At 43.0% G+C, this 18465-nt stretch overlaps 1 protein-coding gene across 1 annotated transcript in view; it reads left to right on the forward strand.

Moving 5' to 3' along the window:
* Positions 1–18465, forward strand: part of ST8SIA1 (ST8 alpha-N-acetyl-neuraminide alpha-2,8-sialyltransferase 1) — a 157589-nt gene that overhangs the window by 103541 nt on the left and 35583 nt on the right. Inside the window, exon 4 of the mRNA XM_054036806.1 lies at positions 1274–1366. Within this exon, the coding sequence (XP_053892781.1) occupies positions 1274–1366 (93 nt within the window). The remainder of the gene's footprint in view (positions 1–1273; positions 1367–18465) is intronic.

Below are 18465 nucleotides of genomic sequence, written 5' to 3' on the forward strand. Positions count from 1 at the left end.
AAGCAGGGCTATTACAGTTGGCCATACCCCCTTTCCTTCCCTTAGACCAGGGATTCTCAAATCTTTTTTGTTGGGACCCTCTTTGAAAATATTTCAGGCTATGATGACCTTCCTGCAGACCAGGCCACCCTTACTTCTGCACTGCTGCTGGCAGCGGCACTGTCTTCAGAGCTGGGTGCCTAGGCAGCAGCCAGCGCTCTACGGCCGTCCAGCTCTGAAGGCAGCACAGAAGTAAGGGTGACAATACCGTAACCTTCCTACAATAGGCTTGTAACCCCCTTTTGGGTCAGGACCTCTAGCTTGAGAAATGCTGCCTTAGATCATACTCTGTTTCCCTATGCTGCAGTTTCAGTGAGTGATACTGGCAAGTGACATGGTTCTACACAGGATGTATTCATAGGGATTATAACAATGCATGGATGTTGGTGCACTTTGGCCTACATTTAGCATTATTTCCACTTTTCATCTCTTCATTGTGGAGCAGTTGGGTTTAGTTTCAGTGACAGTAGTTTCTGACACTTTGTTTCTCTCAGTGTTCCCCTTTACCTATCTTCTTTCTTAAAAATGACCTGCAAAGTAGAGTAGTGTACTTAATGTCTCCTGCAGCCAGGTTGTGGGATGCATTCAAACACAGAAATTCATGTTAAGTAACCACTAACAAATATTTTTTTCCTCCACCTTTGGAGTCCAGTTGGTACTTTCTGTTCCACTGAAGAGATTTCAGAACGTGACATCAAAAATACCACGAGTTTCATAGTTTGCAAGATATGTAGTCCATGATGGTTGTGATGTCACAGAATGATGCATTCTGGGACACAGTCAGCCAACAAGGAAAAGTACAGAGGGGAATGGGATTTTAAAAAGGTTAGCTGAAATGTATTTCTGTGCATAATGTCCCCTTTTGCCTATAGCCTATTAGCAGGGACATTCAATATATAAATCTAGGCACTTTTCATTATTTGCTTCAGAGTTTACTGTCAATACACTGATATAGGACCATCTCTTCAAAAGTGCATACATTTGCACTTACCCACATTTTAGTGCAAAAATACCCTTTTTGTAGATACACATATTGGGAGAGTTTGATGCTTAAATAAAGTATAAGCAATTCTGAAGATTTAGCCCATAATCATGTTGTCATTTGGCCCAATATTAGTATTGTAAATTTTCTGTCAGCTTGCATGACCTTATGTGCAAACTGGATTCCTACAATATAAAAAGTCTGAAACTGGAACATGACAATTAAAAATCTTGGATGTCTTTGTTTCTGCAGATGCAACCTTCCTCCTCTGTCCAGTGAATACACCAAGGATGTTGGATCCAAGACCCAGCTGGTGACGGCTAATCCCAGTATAATTGAGAAAAGGTAGAAAGCACATTCTTTCTTGATCAGCAAGGAGAAGGTTTCATCTATATCATAGATGTTGATGTGACAGAGTTATGTTCTTTAAATATTTTCAATATGAGGTTCTCGAGCCTAGGAATAATTCTGTGAGGAATACATATTCTTGTACTCACTTTAACAGATGAGGAAATTTAGGCACAGAGATAAAGGTGAATTGCCCCAGGTCAGCAAGCCAGAGGCAGAACCAGGAATAGAACCCCAAATTCCTGATTCACTTTGCAGTGTACGAGCATAGGGGTGCAAACACTCAGGGCCAGAATCAGGCCATGTTCCGATTAGGACTCTTTGATGATGTCATCATCATGCATCTACTTGGTGCATAACTGAAATCTCATCCATAAAAAGTACATGAATGTCACTTTGCCATATTATGATCCTAGTCTTGTCCCATTTAAGTAACGGAAGTTTTACATTGTCTGATCCCACTCACTCCCCCATCCCCATTTACCAATGGGGGCTGGATCAAGCCCTATTTTAAATGGATGAAACAAAAGAGGTAGGAGTAAACAAACTGCTCCTTCATGTTTTCCTTCTACCCTCTTAATACATAGGTTTATGAGGTTTATCCTTTAAAACGTTGCAGGCTTTGGCTTTAATGGCACTCTGTAATGTCTTTCCACTCTCTGGCTCTGCAGGAGAGGGGCTCCCTCCTGTGGTCCTCCTAAGACACACTGGACAGAGCCTTTCAGTGGTATCTAATCAAACCGTCCTAGACAATGGATTCTGGTGACAGATCCTCAGTTGATGTAAAGCAACATAGCTCCAATGAAGTCAAGGAACTTACCGCATCCAAAGGCCCTTCATGCGCTATTGATAGTTTTTGCAAGCCAGTCAAGCTCTGAAATGAGAACATTGCTATTGAACCATGAAGTGCTCAAAAGTTAGGAAGTAACAAAGTTAACATTGCAAGTGCAGTCTTGGACTCTGCACCCTTTTGTATTTGCAGTACATTATAATTCTTACTTCAATTTCATGCCCACATACTACTATTAACATTCAATATAACATCTTTTTTTTTTTCAGCTTTAGTTACCTAGGGACAGTTTCTTGCAGTATCACCTACTGCTCTGTGAGTGCCAGACAATCAGAGAAAGTCATTTATACTGTATGGCAAGGACACAATGAACATTACTTATGCAACCTACATGTGACATACAACCTATATGTCAATTTGCTGGCATATTGACCACCTTAATTCACAGCTAAGTTAGCTTTGTAATTAACTGGCTAACTTGCACCTAAAGACGCTGCACTGCTTATTGCAAAGAAAATATATAGTAAATGGATGCTAACAAAAGTGTCTGAATACCCATCTATGGATGATCTCGTGATAAAGGCACGGGAAGGGGTCTCAGGAGATCTAGGTTGAATTCCTATCCCTGCCATAGATTTCCTGTGTGACTTTGAGCAAGTCACTTACCTAAGAGAGAAGTTAACTTATCATATACCATGTCTATGGCGTAATGATATAGTGAACCATTCTGATAATAAATTACTTTTATTCTGTTTTTAATTGTAGTATTTCAAGATTCCCCACATGTATATCTCAGGTTGTAGGAAGTATTGTGTGATCTTCTGTTAGTTGAACAGTAGCATCTAATTTATGACTGTTGTAAAGCAGGCATAGAAAAGAGCAGGATTAAGTCTGTCCATGGAATTTCCTGATTTAGGGGTTATTTTAATGTAGTTTTTGTATGAATAAAAATGTATTTTATGTGTATGTATGTCTCACACACATTTAAATTAGGGGGGTTGATAGTGATCATAATAGTAATCACCAATGCAAAAGGCGTTGTTTTTTAAATGCAAATTTTTGTCTTAGCAAATTCATCACTATCGCCCATATGTGCTGTTTTTCATTGTCACTTTCTCACGTTTTCATTTTGCTGGCAAACTGTAGCAGGAAAACTCGTTTCCCGCTGTCTCCTCCAGAGACTGTATTGAAGAGACAGCTGGCAAAATCAAACAAACTTTCTTAGTAACATAACTTGCTGCATGATTTCCCTTATTAGGTTTGTGAAACAGGAGGGTTTTCATGTTTTGGAATGCTTTCGAAAAAGATTGTGATTTCTCCCTCCCCCACACCCTCCCTTCATTTTCTTATTGTAGGGCTTGATTCTGCAATGTGCTGAGAACTCTGGCCTCAATCCAGAGAAACGCTATATCAGTCTTACCATGGAGTCACAGACAGTCTCCTTAGACCAGTGGTGGGCAACCTGCAGACTGCGGGCCAGCCGCTGGTGGGCCACCAGACCATTTGTTTACATTTGCATGGCTGCCCGCAGCTCCCAGTGGCCTCAGTTCACAATTCCCAGCCAATGGGAGCTGCGGGAAGTGGCAGCCAGGCCCACGCCACGTATGGGCCGCAGATTGCCCACCACTGCTTTAGACTCTTCAGCCTGTCTTGTCACCCAGACAAACAGGGCTTTGTGATAAAAGGTTACTTAAACCAAAAATCACACCACATTTAGGTAGCTTCCAAGAGACCAGTCACTTATCTAGAGTACCAATTAATCTGGGGTCTTACACCAAAGACAACGCTGGAAGCCAATTCTGTAGTAAACTAACTAAGGTTTATTAGCTAAGAAAAGGAAAGGAGAATTATCATTATTATTGCTACTACATTATAATGGGATCCAGATAAGTGAAAAGGATGCAAGAAACATCCCACTAATTTTCATGAAGTTTAAACATCAAATACTCTTATACATTTAATAATCACTTTGATCTATACTAATACACAAATGAATTGGCCTGGGGCTCTGTCATGAGCTGTCACAGTATGTTAAGAGAAAATCTGTCTCTTAATTTCTCTCTTACTGCTGCTATAGGAAAGCAGTGAGGGGAAGCAAATGTACATGTATTTTTAAAAAAACTCTAGGGGTGATCCTGAAAAATAGACAAATAAGCCCTTATATCTGTACCAGAGAAATTGGTAGAAATTATAACAAAAAGTAGAATTAAAAACCTGGAAGGTCATGGTAGGGTATAACCAGTACATTTTCTGCAAAGGAAAGCCCTTCAAATGGATCGATAAAGTAGGTGATTAAGGAAAAACAGCTGATATAATTTATTTAAACTTTCAAAAGGCCTTTGACAAAATTCCTCACAACAGGCTACTAAGGGAACTAAGTAGTCATGGGGCTAAAGACAAAGTATAGTTATGGATCCAGAACTGGGTAGGAGACAGGCAACAAAAAGTTGGATTTGAATGGTCAACTTTTATCATGGCAAAAGGTGAACAGTGAGGTGCTTCAAGATTCTGCATTAGTGCCTGTGTTGTTTAATAATTCATGATTCTCCCCCCCCCAAAATAAAAATCTTATTTTGAAAACTTCAGAATATATATTTTGTGTCCCCCCTCAAACGCATTTCAACCAGCTCTACCTACAAAATTTTTTTACTGTGCCCTAAAAGGTCATTGGAAAAAATGTTCTGAAATGTATTGCAGGCATACATTATGCTCCTTACAAACTGAGAGAATAAAAAACCCACACGCTCTCTTTTTCAATCTCTTGGTAGCAAGCACATCAGAGTAACGTTATATGTTATAGACATAAACATATGCCTAGTGAAGATGAATTTCTTTCTTCAATTGCCCATTTCTTTTTGTGAAAAGAAGAACAGGAGTACTTGTGGCACCTTAGAGACTAACAAATTTATTAGAGCATAAGCTTTCGTGGACTACAGCCCACTTCTTCGGATGCATATAGAATGGAACATATAATGAGGAGATATATATACACACATACAGAGAGCATAAACAGGTGGGAGTTGTCTTACTAACTCTGAGAGGCCAATTAATTAATTGGCCTCTCAGAGTTAGTAAGACAACTCCCACCTGTTTATGCTCTCTGTATGTGTGTATATATATCTCCTCATTATATGTTCCATTCTATATGCATCCGAAGAAGTGGGCTGTAGTCCACGAAAGCTTATGCTCTAATAAATTTGTTAGTCTCTAAGGTGCCACAAGTACTCCTGTTCTTCTTTTTGCGGATACAGACTAACACGGCTGTTACTCTGAAACTCTTCTTTTTGTGAGTTAATTAAATCTGTGACTGAATCTAATATGCGTGAAAATGAGGAACTTAATAACATGTGAGCCTATCATACCCTTTTCTGGAAAAAACAACTGGAGGAGTTGCAGTGGGCAAGAAAATCCTACAATATTCCCTTAACAAAGGAAACTAACAAAACTAGTTTCCTCCTGATTCATTCATCTTGTGGTGGGTTTGGCCTTTATCCTCAGACAAGCGGTGGATTCAGTCCCTGAAATCTGCAGCTCTCTGGTATCTTCAGGAGAGACAGGGTCATCAGCACATAGGCTCTGTGCCCTCTATGGGGCTTCCTCAGTCCTAATCCTGATCACTCTCTATATCTGACCTATCAGTCCTCATCCTCAAAGGAAACCTGCACAACACTTTCAAAAGACGAGTGCGGGAGCTTAAATTCATATCTTTGCTAGACTTAAAATCATGGACTGAATAGAGACGCTGGATTTAAGGCCTATTACAAGAATATATAAGCCACTAACAACCGCTGCCCTCCAGTTGCCTTTTCCCCACCCTTCATTCCCGCCTATGACTGTAGGAGTGCTAACGGGCCACTTTACCTTGAACGTTCCCTTCAAATATGTGTTAACTACTTATGCTAAACAATCTGTTCCATCTTGTATTTAGCTGTGACGCTCAGGGCATGCCTACACAGCAATAAGAACGAGGTGTACTTGTGGCACCTTAGAGACTAACAAATTTATTTGGGCATAAGCTTTCGTGGGCTAAAGCCCACTTCATCAGATGCATGCAGTAGAAAATACAGTAGGAAGGTGTATATATATATATATATAGAGAGAGAGAGAGAGAGAGAGAGAGAGAGAGAACATGAAAAAATGGGTGTTGCCATACTAACTATAACGAGAGTAATCAATAGCCCACGAAAGCTTATGCCCAAATACATTTGTTAGTCTCTAAGGTGCCACAAATACTCCTCGTTCTTTTTGCTGATACAGACTAACACGGCTACCACTCTGAAACCTACACAGCAATGTAAGCTCTGGTTCGTGGGACTTGAGTCAGCTGACCAGTGTCAGGGAACCCTGGGCTTGAGCATCTACACTGCATTTTAACCCTAGATTAAGGATTTTCTGACCCGTGCTTGAACCTAGGATTCTGGCGTCCACACTGCAGTGCACAGACCCAAGTCAAAGTAACCCTATCCCAGAGTGGCTAGCAACCCCCCCCCCCACCAAGTGTTTTAGGCCTACGACTGCACAGTTTGAGAAGCCTACCATCTAATCTGAGAACTGGGCTCTCTATCTCTAGGCTGAGTCACAATGGCAGGAAAATGCCCATGTGCCCTTGTTTTGAGGATATTTAAGACATCAATAGAGCCCTGTGCAGATACAAAATTTGTATCCGCATCCGATCTGCAAAAAGGATCTGTGGATATCCGCATCTGTGGATGTAGATGTATGCAGATATAAAGCAGATATCCGCATATGTGCAGGGCTCTAGACATCAGTCTCCAGAGCTGTCAACTATTAAAACAAAACTGCAATGCTTTTTTAAAATGGGATGTTCGATGAAGGTGTTTTTGTTGGGTTGTTTTTGTATTGATTTTTGTCTGTTTGTTTTGAAGTTTGATATAAAATGTAGGTTTCAGAGGAAAACTCCCACCCCTCGCCTGCTGCCGCTGGCTGCGGAGCGGTGAAGTGCCTCAGCAGATAAGGGATCCCTGGGAGGCAATGGGAAAGTTTTGGGCCTGGCTCCCACTCACCACCCTCACGGTGCATGCTGGCCAGGCACCTCTGCACATGTAGCCCCTGAAGGGGGAGGTGACCCAGGAGCCAGGGAGAGAGAGTGCAGCAGGACCAAATGGTTGCCCTGCAGGAGGGGGAGTGGCCAGGGTGTTGGGGGTCATCCCTCCCTCAGCTGTACTGAGCCGGGAGCTGCAGGGCCATGGCTTAGTCCCCACTCTGCTCTCGGGTTCTTCCACCCCCCCTCTCCCCCCCCCCATCGTGGTGCAGGGTTGCCCAGGAAGCATGCACAAAAATCTGGCTGTGCTCTTGTGACCAGGAAGCAGCTCTCTTTGCAAAAAGCTTCTGATCGCTCTCCATTGAAAACCCTGCAGGCTCTCTGATAGTGTGCTTGCAGACTGGTGTTCTGGAGATAATGGGTTCATGCTGATCTCAGCTGCTGCAATTTGCAAAGACATGTGTGGCTTCCATTTGCAATAGAGTGCAATACACTGCCCCATGATTGTCAGCATAGAGAGGATTAAGGGCGTTGCCCCAAGGAACTATGGGATACAGTCAGAGGACTTCTAGAATCTGAGTCAAGTTGGGGCCTCGTGCATACAGGAAAGCAATAGGGCTCAGACCCTCAGTCCCAGCTTAACACAGGCTCAGACCCTCCAGCCCAGGGTCCAGGGACCCTTGGTTCGAACCCTAGGTTAACACAATTGGTGTGTGGATAGAAGGGGGGTTAGGTTTGAGCCTTATATTGCTATGTAGACATACCCTCTGAGTACGTTTCCCAGATCTGAAGAAGATCTCTGAGTAAGCTCGAAAGCTTGACACTCTCACCAATAGAAGTTGGTCCAATAAAAGATATTACCTTACTCACCTTATCTCTTCAATATCCTGGGACTGACAGGGCTACAAAAACACAGCATACAACTTTACCACTGTCATTTTTTGACTTTTGGGTACTTAAATGGACAACTTTAGAGCCCCATCTGGCAAATGCTTATGCACGTGAGTAACTTTACCTATGTGAAAGAGTTTCACTGAAATTTGTGGGGCTACTTGTGTAAATATGTGCAAGATCAGACTTTTAAGTTTACATTTTTCCATCCTAATGTAAGCTATTTTAAAATGTGTCATACAGGAATGATTTTCAATTACTTAATAGCTGATGTTATAACAATTTGGAGCACATAAAATCATCTATACTTGAATATTTTAAAATTATTTTTGCCCCACGTTGCATCCTCAGAAAGGAAAGGTAGGAGAAAATTTAGGTTACGAAGTTCTAGGACTTCCTTTTCTTTGGAGGTGTAAAATGTTTATATTTGTAAATATCTTTTAAAGAAAAATTAAATACATTTTCCCCAAATTAAACTATCTCACATATGTCCTATTCAACATATTCATAAATGATCTGGAAAAAGGGGTAAACAGATGATACAAAATTTGCAGATGATACAAAACTACTCAAGACAGTTAAGTCCCAGGCAGACTGCGAAGAGCCACAGAAAGTTCTCACAAAACCGGGTGGCTGGGCAACAAAATGACAGATGACTTTCAATGTTGATAAATGCAAAGTAATGCACATTGGGAAACATAATCCCAACTATACATATCAGATGATGGGGTCTAAATTAGCTGTTACCACCCAAAAAAGATCTTGGCGTCATTGTGGATAGTTCTCTGAAAACTTCCACTCAATGTGCAGCGGCAGTCAAAAAAGCAAACAGAATGTTGGGAATCATTAAGAAAGGGATAGATAATAAGACTGAAAATATCATATTGCCTCTATATAAATCCCTGGTGTGCCCACATCTTGAATACTGCGTGCAGATGTGGACCCCCAGTTCAAAAAAGGTATATTGGAATTGAGAAAGATTCGGAAAAGGGCAACAAAAATGATTCGGGGTATGGAACAGATACCAGATGAGGAGAGATTAATAAAAGTGGGACTTTTCAGCTTGGAAAAGAGATGACTAAGGGGGGATATGATAGAGGTCTATAAAATCATGACTGGTGTGGAGAAAGTAAATAAGGAAGTGTTATTTACTCCTTCTCATAACACAAGAACTATGGGTCACCAAATGAAATTAATAGGCAACAGGTTTTAAACAAAAGGAAGTATTTTTTCACACAATGCACAGTCAACCGGTGGAACTCCTTGCCAGAGGATGTTGTGAACCTAACACAAGAACAGCCATACTGGGTCAGACCAAAGGTCCATCTATCCCAGTATCCTGTCTTCTGACAGTGGCCAATGCCAGGTACCCCAGAGGGAATGAACAGGTAATCATCAAAGTGATCCATACCCTGTCGCTCATTCCTAACTTCTGGCAAACAGACTCTAGGGAGACCATCCCTGCCCATTTTGGCTAATAGCCATTGATGGACCTATCCTCCATGAATTTATCTAGTTCATTTTAGAACCCTGTTATAGTGTTGGCCTTCACAACATCCTCTTCTTGTGGGGCATCAGGTATTGACCACTGTTGGAAGACAGGATACTGGGCTAGATGGACCTTTGGTCTGACCCAGTATGGACATTCTTATGTTCTACTTGAAAACACTCTGGGCCTGATTTTTCACTGTCATGCTGGTTTTATGGTAGTATAGTGACTTCAGTGGAATTATTTTGGTATAAAATCTGTGTAACAGAGTGGAGGATCAAGCCCCCTGTTTGTGTCTTGTGGTTAAGAAATTGTCCTGGGACTGCGAGATCAGAGTTCAAGTCCATCCTTTGTCCCAGAATTCCTCTATGACCTTGTGCAAATCATTTAGGCCCTCATCTTCAATTGAAATCAATGAGAGTTAGGCACCTAAACACCTTTAACGATCTGGGCCTTGGGTCCTGATTTCCTACTGTCTTGCACATTGTGTAATAACTTACACCTTTGGAAAATGGCTGTAAAATACTATCCAATCAGAATGGTCACCAATCAAACGTTATCCAATCCGATCCACTTTGCACAGGTGTAAATGACTACACAAGGTACAGGACACTGAAGAATCTTGGTTGTAATCTCTCTCTGTGCCTCTGTTCCTAATCCGATAATCAAAATTCCCTACCTCACAAAGGTGTGGTTTGGAGATATGCGTTAATATTTGTTAGGGTTACCATACGTCCGGATTTTCCCGGACATGTCCGGCTTTTGGGGGCTCAAATCCCCGTCCGGGGGGAAATCCCCAAAAGCCGGGCATGTCCGGGAAAATCGGGAGGGAGGGAGGGCTTCGCCGGGGCCGGTGCGGGGCCGGGGTCGCGGGGCCGGGGTCGCAGTGCCGGGCCGGGCGCGGGGCCGGGCGGGGAGCAGGGGGCGCGGTGCCGGGAGCCGGTCCGGGCCCGCGGGGCTGGGCCGCTGGGGGGTGCGCCGGGCCGCTGGGGGGTCCGCGGGGGTGCGCCGGGCCGCGGAGCCGCGGGGTGCGCTGAGCCGGGGGGGTGCGCTGAGCCGGGGGGCCGGTCCGGGGTGGCAGGGCCGGGGGGTGCGCCGGGCCGGGAGCCGCAGGGGTGCGCCGGGCCGGGGGGCTGGTCCGGGAGCCGGGCCGGGGGGTGCGCCGGGCCGCCGGGGGCCGGCCGGCAGTGCTGGGCGGGCCGGGGGTGGTCGGCCGGGGCTGGCACCCCAGGGCCCGAGCCGACCCAGGCTGGAGCCGCCGGGGGGCCAGCCTGGGCCGCACCTCCTCCCCCCCATCCCTCCCCCCTTACCTGCTTCAGGCTTCCCGCGAATTAAATGTTCGCGGGAAGCAGGGGAGGGGGCGGAGACTTTGGGGAGGGGGCGGAGTTGGGGCGGGGGCATGGGCGGGGCTGGGGGCGGGGCCGGGGCCCCGTGGAGTGTCCTCCATTTGGAGGCACAAAATATGGTAACCCTATATTTGTGAAGTGCTCAGACACTACAGTGATTGGGGTCTGATGAGGGCTTAGTTAGATTGATTCTCTATCTACTGTTTCTTTACAAAACTAGAGTTTTTTTCTTTTGAGATTTTAAACTTCATTTTTGGTCTCTGCATAACAGCCTCTGCCTCTTTCTACATGCCCACTCTTCTGCTCACTTCCTGTACAGACATTAAAGGGACACTATCCATTTGTTCTGAAATTTAAGGTCTGTTTTGTTTAAAGATTTTGCTTTTATTTAAGTCAGTCTTAATATATATAGAAAGATTTTCATCCCTTTTTTCCCCCAATGATAGTCGGGAAGGTTTTAGTTTTAAGTTTTCGGGTTTGCAGCGGGAGTGTATTATTCATTTCCCTGTTGGATTGGAAGCTAAATAACACTGCACTGGCAGATCACAACCAGAAATAAATTGAAATTCAGTATAAACAGAATGTCACTCTCAAAACTGAATGAAAGACAAAAGGTAGTAAGCAACATATATGGTGAAAAGTATTTTTTTTAAATGTCTTTCACTTTGAGATGCCACTTACACTTCAATGTGGCAAAGAGAGGTTTTTGTTCTTAAATATGCTGGGCCAAATTCATTGCTGGCTCTGTTAGGGGAAATTTGACCCATTGGTGTCCCTTCAAATGGGTCATTCTTATTTGCTCATTCATTTCCGGTGTTTATTCCCACACTGGCCTTCCCCTGCTAGTTGTGAGGAAACACTCCCAGAAGCTGAGAGAGCATCCCATTGAGACCCACCATTAAAGGCTACAAGCTAAAGCATGGATTCTGACTCAGCACCAGAGCTATTCTTAGTTTTCATTGTTTGTGGAAGATACACAGGATGAATAGCCTGGATGGTGGCCTTGTAAAACTGAAAAGGCCAGGAGTAAAGAGAACAGAGCAGTTAAATAAGAATTTGATCACACTGTATATACAGGGCCAGGGTCTTCCCTCCCCCCCTACCTTCACACATACACTGCTGTGTGTAAAACACTACTTCAGGGGCCAATGAAGCCTGTTATGCTCTGGATGATTCTCCACAGGGGAATGGCAGGGAGTTCTACTTTTGTCCTCTCTCGAGTTCTGCCAGGGGCAGGTAGCTTTAGTTTTCATCAGAAACACCTAAAGAATCCTGCAGTTGGAGGCTGAAATGCAGATGTGTTGAATGGACACATCCTCAGGGAGTCCAAGTCATTCCTCCTTCACTACCAGCACCCCCCATTTTGGGGCAGCACTCTGTTTTTACACCTCCCAGTGAAGAAGAGGGGGTGGCACTGCAAATCCTTCCTTGCAGATTTCCTCTGAGGGGGACCCTGCACCATGATCTAGTTCGTCAGAAGCTAGTGTAAACTTGGAGTGAATATAGCCCATTGACTACAAACCGCATGAAAGCACAGTTAAGGTTGTGAACGATTTCACCTTTGCTTAGTACTACAGCATCTGAAAGCAAATTTAAAAAAAAACATTGGAACATGAGGAGATTCAGTGCTAAATTTGCTTCACCGGGTTTAACCTTGTCTTCTTGCTCATGTCCATCCTCTCCTAAGGCAAACATGAATTACAACAGTCTGATCTTTCATTATATGACTATTTAAGCTGCTTCCATGTTTCTTAGTCAGGTATAAAGTAATCTCAGGCAAGATGTGTGTGGGTGAGTTCAGTACGGGGGTGCTGTAACTCAGCCCAGAGTTGATGGCTGGACTTTAGGATGGGTATCAGACTACTAGCAGGAGAGTTGCTGGGGGACAGTGGCATCTTCAGACCTTAGTGGAGGGTGGTGGCAGGGCCGCCCAGAGGGGGGAGCAAGTGGGGCAATTTGTCCCAGGTCCTGGGCCCCTCAGGGGCCCCCACGAGAGTTTTTCGGGGCTCATGGAGAGGGGTCCTTCATTCGTTCCAGGGGCCCCGGAAAACTCTCGCGGGGCCCGGGCCCCCGGAGCTTCTTCCGCACCAGGTCTCCGGCGGCAGTTCGGCGGCGGGGGGTCCTTCCACTCCGGGACCCGTCACTGAGGTGCCCTGAAGACCTGCGGCGGGGCGTCCTTCCGCCCCGGGACCCGCCGCCGAAATACCGGGTCTTCAGCGGCAATTCGGTGGCAGGGGCAAGCCAGTATGGGGTGTAAGTGCTTTGGAAAGGTGGGTTAGCAACATCATCCTCATTTTCCAAATGGGGTAACAGAGGCACCAAAAAGTTACGTGACTTGTGCCAGGTCACATAACAAGTCTCTGTTACAGTCCAGAATGGAATCGTCCTGGCCCTTAACCCAATGCTCAATTCATTGGACCACAGCTGGCCACTGTACCTGTTCTCAATAGACTTCCATGTCCAGGCCTGTCCATCCAGCATAGTTATTCAGCACTAAATTCACATACAGAATTTTAGATGGATGCTGTTAACTCACAGATCCCATGTTGTCTGAAAAGCTGCCAGCTGCTGTTGACTGTCAGATACCAATGCTATGGCAAGGCACAGTGGCATTAGATTCTTATCTATGGTGCTCCTTTGCCCATGTGCACAGGGATACATCATTCAGCAAATCTGTGGTCAGAAGGAATTTTCCCTCCAGCACATATTGGCAGGGACCTTGTGGTTTTCACTTTCCTGTGGAGTAGGGATTATCCATTAGGCTCAGGGGAGAGTACTCAATTCTGGCAATTTTCCACAATCACTGAGAGCAGTGGGGAGCCCTTTTGAAAGACCTTGAACATCCTTCTTGTTTTCTGTGCCAGTGTTTCTATATATTGCTGGGTCAGCTCAGTTCTGTAGTATTTTTACTTCCTTACATATTGCCCTTGGTCATCCTATCTGGCAAATTTCTCATACTAAAAAGCTTAAATAACCCCATGAAGTTGCAGTCCTGGAAACTGGAGTAAAAAAATAATTGATTGCTGGTGATGAATGTATTTGCATTTAGACTAAGAAACAACCACAAGATGGGCATAAGATATTAATGTTCTTTTTTATTTTGCACTTGTTTGTTACAAAGCATAATTTTGTTCCTTAGGAAGAACTGTATTTTAAAGGACAGATTCCACCCTCCGATGTTTTTTGACCAGAAGCCATGCCATGTCTTGGAGGGTGTAATCATCTTCAGCTGGTTTAAATCATCTTAACTGTGAATTATGTCACATGAGGATGTGGTCCAACATTTTCAATTTAATTTTGTTTTAGAGGTATGAAAAATTCAGAAAGTTTCTTCCAATTACTATATTACATTTTTTGCTGCAAACAGAGGGAATGTTGTCTAATGGTTAGGACAGGGAGCTGGGAATCAAGCCATTCCCAACTGTGTCATTCACTAGGTGTATGACCGTGGACAAGCCCACCTTCACTTCAAATTACACATTTAGAAAACGGGTTAACAATTATACTTTCTGGCATGAGAGTGGATTTTTTAAAACAAATGTTCAAGTCCTTGAATGCATTGCATAAGTATTATTACATATTCTGTGAATGATTTTTCTTTTGCTATCCTGACAGGTCATAGTACACTATACACTCTTTACACTATATGTCATCCCATTGCACCCCTTCTGGACAAACATGACATTTGCAGGTGCTTCCTGCCTCATTCCCTTCTCCAAGGTGCGTCCCTTTGGCCTTTCTCACATGGAAAGGTGTTCATGATGTAGTTTGGACCCCCATCCAAGTTACTAAGCAAATTTAACCCCTTCCAGGGTAACAAAAGTCTAGCCAAATATCCAAAAGATTTTTCTGCCCCTCCTGGGCTTCCTTTAAATCTTTCCTTGTTCTGTCACAGAGTGCTGACTCCTATGCTGCTTTCCCTGAAGTTCCTCTTGCAATCTATCCCTCATTGGTGTTCCCTGTATCCTGCATACCCTACCTCAGGACCTTCCACATGAGCCTAACCTGCTTCCTGTAGGTTGTCTCCATGAATTTTCTCTGCCCTTTTTTATAAGGCCCATGTGTACATCAGGCTGTCATCTGACCCCATTAGTCCCACCCAGGAGGCTACAGAGGGTTGCCAGATTTTTCAACAACCACAAGCTGAAATGGGTATAAAAAAAAATCCAAAACAAGCACCCAACCAACTCTTACAAATGTAAGTTCAAAGTTGCTTCTTTTTCGATAACTTGGCAATGAAGCGATGGCATGCTGGAAGTGAAACCTAACCAGAGAAAGGGTTGCAACACAGTTACCATATGTCTCTGCTGAGAGCTAGCCTGGTGCTTCTCCATATGTCATGTAGACTGGAGTGATCATCACCCTTCCTCCGCTGGCTGTGATGGATCAGCACATCTATGCATCTTACTTTTACATAGTTTGCCAGCAGTTTGAGTCCTGCAAAGTGAATGAACAGTTGTACACACAAAGCATTTGTGAAGTGCAAACATCTCAGTCAGCTGTCATGACAGTACCTCACTGCCTCAAAGTAAAGGACATCTTAATAACCAAACTATGCAGGCTGTGTTCAGGATTGAGGGTCAGTAATGGAGTTGGGCAAACATTGTGACAATATTTCTGTGAATATTCATTCAATTTTTTTAACAAATTCACCCAGACAATGTTTGTGTCTTGTTTGCTTTCACTTTCCACAAATATTCATATTTATTTTGGCAGGAGTTTTCACTGAATCAGTAACTTTTAAGTGAATAGTGAAGAATACTAATGAAAAGTGAATACTGAATTCACAATTTAAATATCTGCACAAGAAACCAGTGTCAAAGAGTTCTGCTTTCTTGGGGTCTGATTCAAAGCCCACTGAAGTCAGTGGGTGTATGATATCAACAGAAAATGTAGATCAACCCCCATACTTAGGGAATGAAAAACCACCATTGTGGCTTCAAAATAGCTTGAATTTTTAATATCCAATACTCACAGTGAATTGCTCTTTAGCAAGATATGGACAAATAATTATTTGCAGACAGGAATAATTTTTAATAATAACTTTGAATAATCAATATATTTGAAAAAATCTCAATCTGTCTGTGACCAACTCAAAAACTGAAAAACGTAACATAAGTTGTCAATTATTTGCTCTGAATTATTTGCCCAGCTCTAGTCCCTGTAAGTTTGGGCAGCAATTATATGTTTTCTTTTTCATATTAAATTGCATATTACAATCTGCTTCTTTCTCCACTAGTCTGGACTTGAGGATTCAATTGGACTAGAAATTCAGGCACAGCAGAAATTACAGCTAATGGGTCAGATTCTCACCTGATATACATCTGTATAGATCCATTGAAACCAGTGGAGCTATGCTAATTTATACCAGGTGAGTATCTAGCCCCCTGACTCTTTTTTCTCTCCTGCCAACATGTGAGCTCAGGCCTTTGTGTTTCTTCTGCTATACTTGATGGCATCCCTTACACCTGAAATAGGGTGTAGGCAATAAGCTCAGTTCTGTGTGGTCCTGGGAGTTTCCTACCAGGATGCTGAGTGCTTTCTCCGAAGCTGATGCTTTGCGGGTTCAGACCCAAAATACTTTAGACGCTTGTGTTTTTATCATCTGTTTCAGGGAAAATGCAAAAAATGCTGCATTCACATTTTGATAGGTAAGTAAAAGAGGATCTGAATTTCGTATTTTGATAAGACCATTTCAAAATGTAAAACCAAGGACCTAATGGGGACTGATTCTCTGTGGCCTTTCACCTTGTGTAGTCATTTACGTCTGCGCAAGTTGACTGCAATTTGGGGGTAAACTGCTACCATCAGTGGTAAGATTTACAACCAACATGACCAGATATAAATGACGACACAAGGCAGTGGAGAATCAGACCCATAGTCTTTAAAGACACAGTATACTAGGGAACACTATGAAGGTTTTGCAAGAGGTTTATTATTCCTAGCTTCTGAGTTAATTACCAGTTTAGGATCTGATTCACCACAGCAGTAACACCAGAATAAAACTGAAAAAATACACTGACAAATCAAGGCCTGGGTAAATTACCTTCTGCCATATTAAATTCTCATTGCAGTTCCATTTCCATATGATATTCTTCACTTCCTGTCTTAAAATGACACCAGAAACACCACCTTTTAAGGTCCAATCCTACAAGGTAGCTAATGCTTCCTGTGAGAATCTGAGCAGCTTTGATTCTCATTGACTTCAATGGAATCTCGACACCTTGTGGGGATCCACTCAGCACCTCACAGGACTGGGCCTTTTTGCTTACATTCAGCAAAGCATTTAGGCAAGTGCATACTTAAGCTATATTAGTTTGCAATGTTGGGTAAAATTTCTAAACGTGCCTAGGAGACTTAGGCTTCTAAGTCCCATTTTCAAAAATGTCTTAGGTACTTGGCAGCCAAAGACTCTTGAAACTCCATGGGACTTAGTCCCTAAGTCACTTTTGAAAATGGGACATAGGGTCCTAGGTCACTTAGGCAGTTTTGAAAATGTCACCTTCTGTATTTCTAGTCACCCTTCCTAAACATATTCTAAACACCTTTAAACATACATATATTTTCCCCCTTGCTATCAGACACCAAACAGAGAAGCTGTCCTGTTACTGTTGAATTTGCTGTCCTTGACTGCAAACTTACCTCCATTGACATCAGTTTCTCTTACAGCATTAATCAGCAGTTTGGAAAAAAAATCCTGAAATATATTCAAATAAACAAACAAGTAATGGTTAATGCTAAGAGGTTTGTTGTTTACACAAAAATCAGATGTACAGTCATTCAGTGGGATTTAAGTACACGAGGCAAGGGCAGCCCCTGACCCTACCTCTAGAAGCGATGTTATTGTGTACAACTGCAAACAATGCAAAATGACTGCATTTTTCAATGAGTGTCATAAATGTATCTGTTTCACCTTCACCAATTTTTACGTATAAGTGAAACCTCACAATGATTGCTTACCTGAGCCAGCAAAAGCAAAAAGATGATTATCAAATGACAACAGCACTGCAGTATCTAGTGCATTATTAATCATTTGTATTACAGTAGCACCTTGAGATTGTTTGGTGTTGTACATATACATATACAAGAAATGTTGGTAGGAAAGATCCCACAGGAAGCAAGTCTAAAGGGAAAAACAGTTCAAGAGAGTTGGCAGTTTTTCAAAGAGACATTATTAAGGGCACAAGAGCAAATTATCCCCCCATGTAGGAAAGATAGGAAGTATGGCAAGAGACCACCCTGGCTTAACCAGGAGATCTTCAATTATTTAACACTCAAGAAAGAGTCCTATAAAAAGTAGAAACTCAGTCAAATTACAAAGGTTGAATATAAACAAATAACACAAGTATGTAGGGACAAAATTAGAAAGGCCAAGGCACAAAATGAGAGTAAACTCGCTAGAGACATAAAGGGTAACAAGAAAATTCTACAAATACATTAGAAGCAAGAGGAAGACCCAGGACAGGGTAGGCCCTTTACTCAATAGGGGGAGGGAGGAACAATAACAAAAAATGTGGAAACGGCAGAAGTAGCACTGGTCAGTATAATAATGCCTGCATCTGTAATTTTCACTCCATG

The sequence above is a fragment of the Malaclemys terrapin genome, chromosome 1 (assembly GCF_027887155.1).
Source record: "Malaclemys terrapin pileata isolate rMalTer1 chromosome 1, rMalTer1.hap1, whole genome shotgun sequence".
NCBI lineage: Eukaryota > Metazoa > Chordata > Testudines > Emydidae > Malaclemys > Malaclemys terrapin.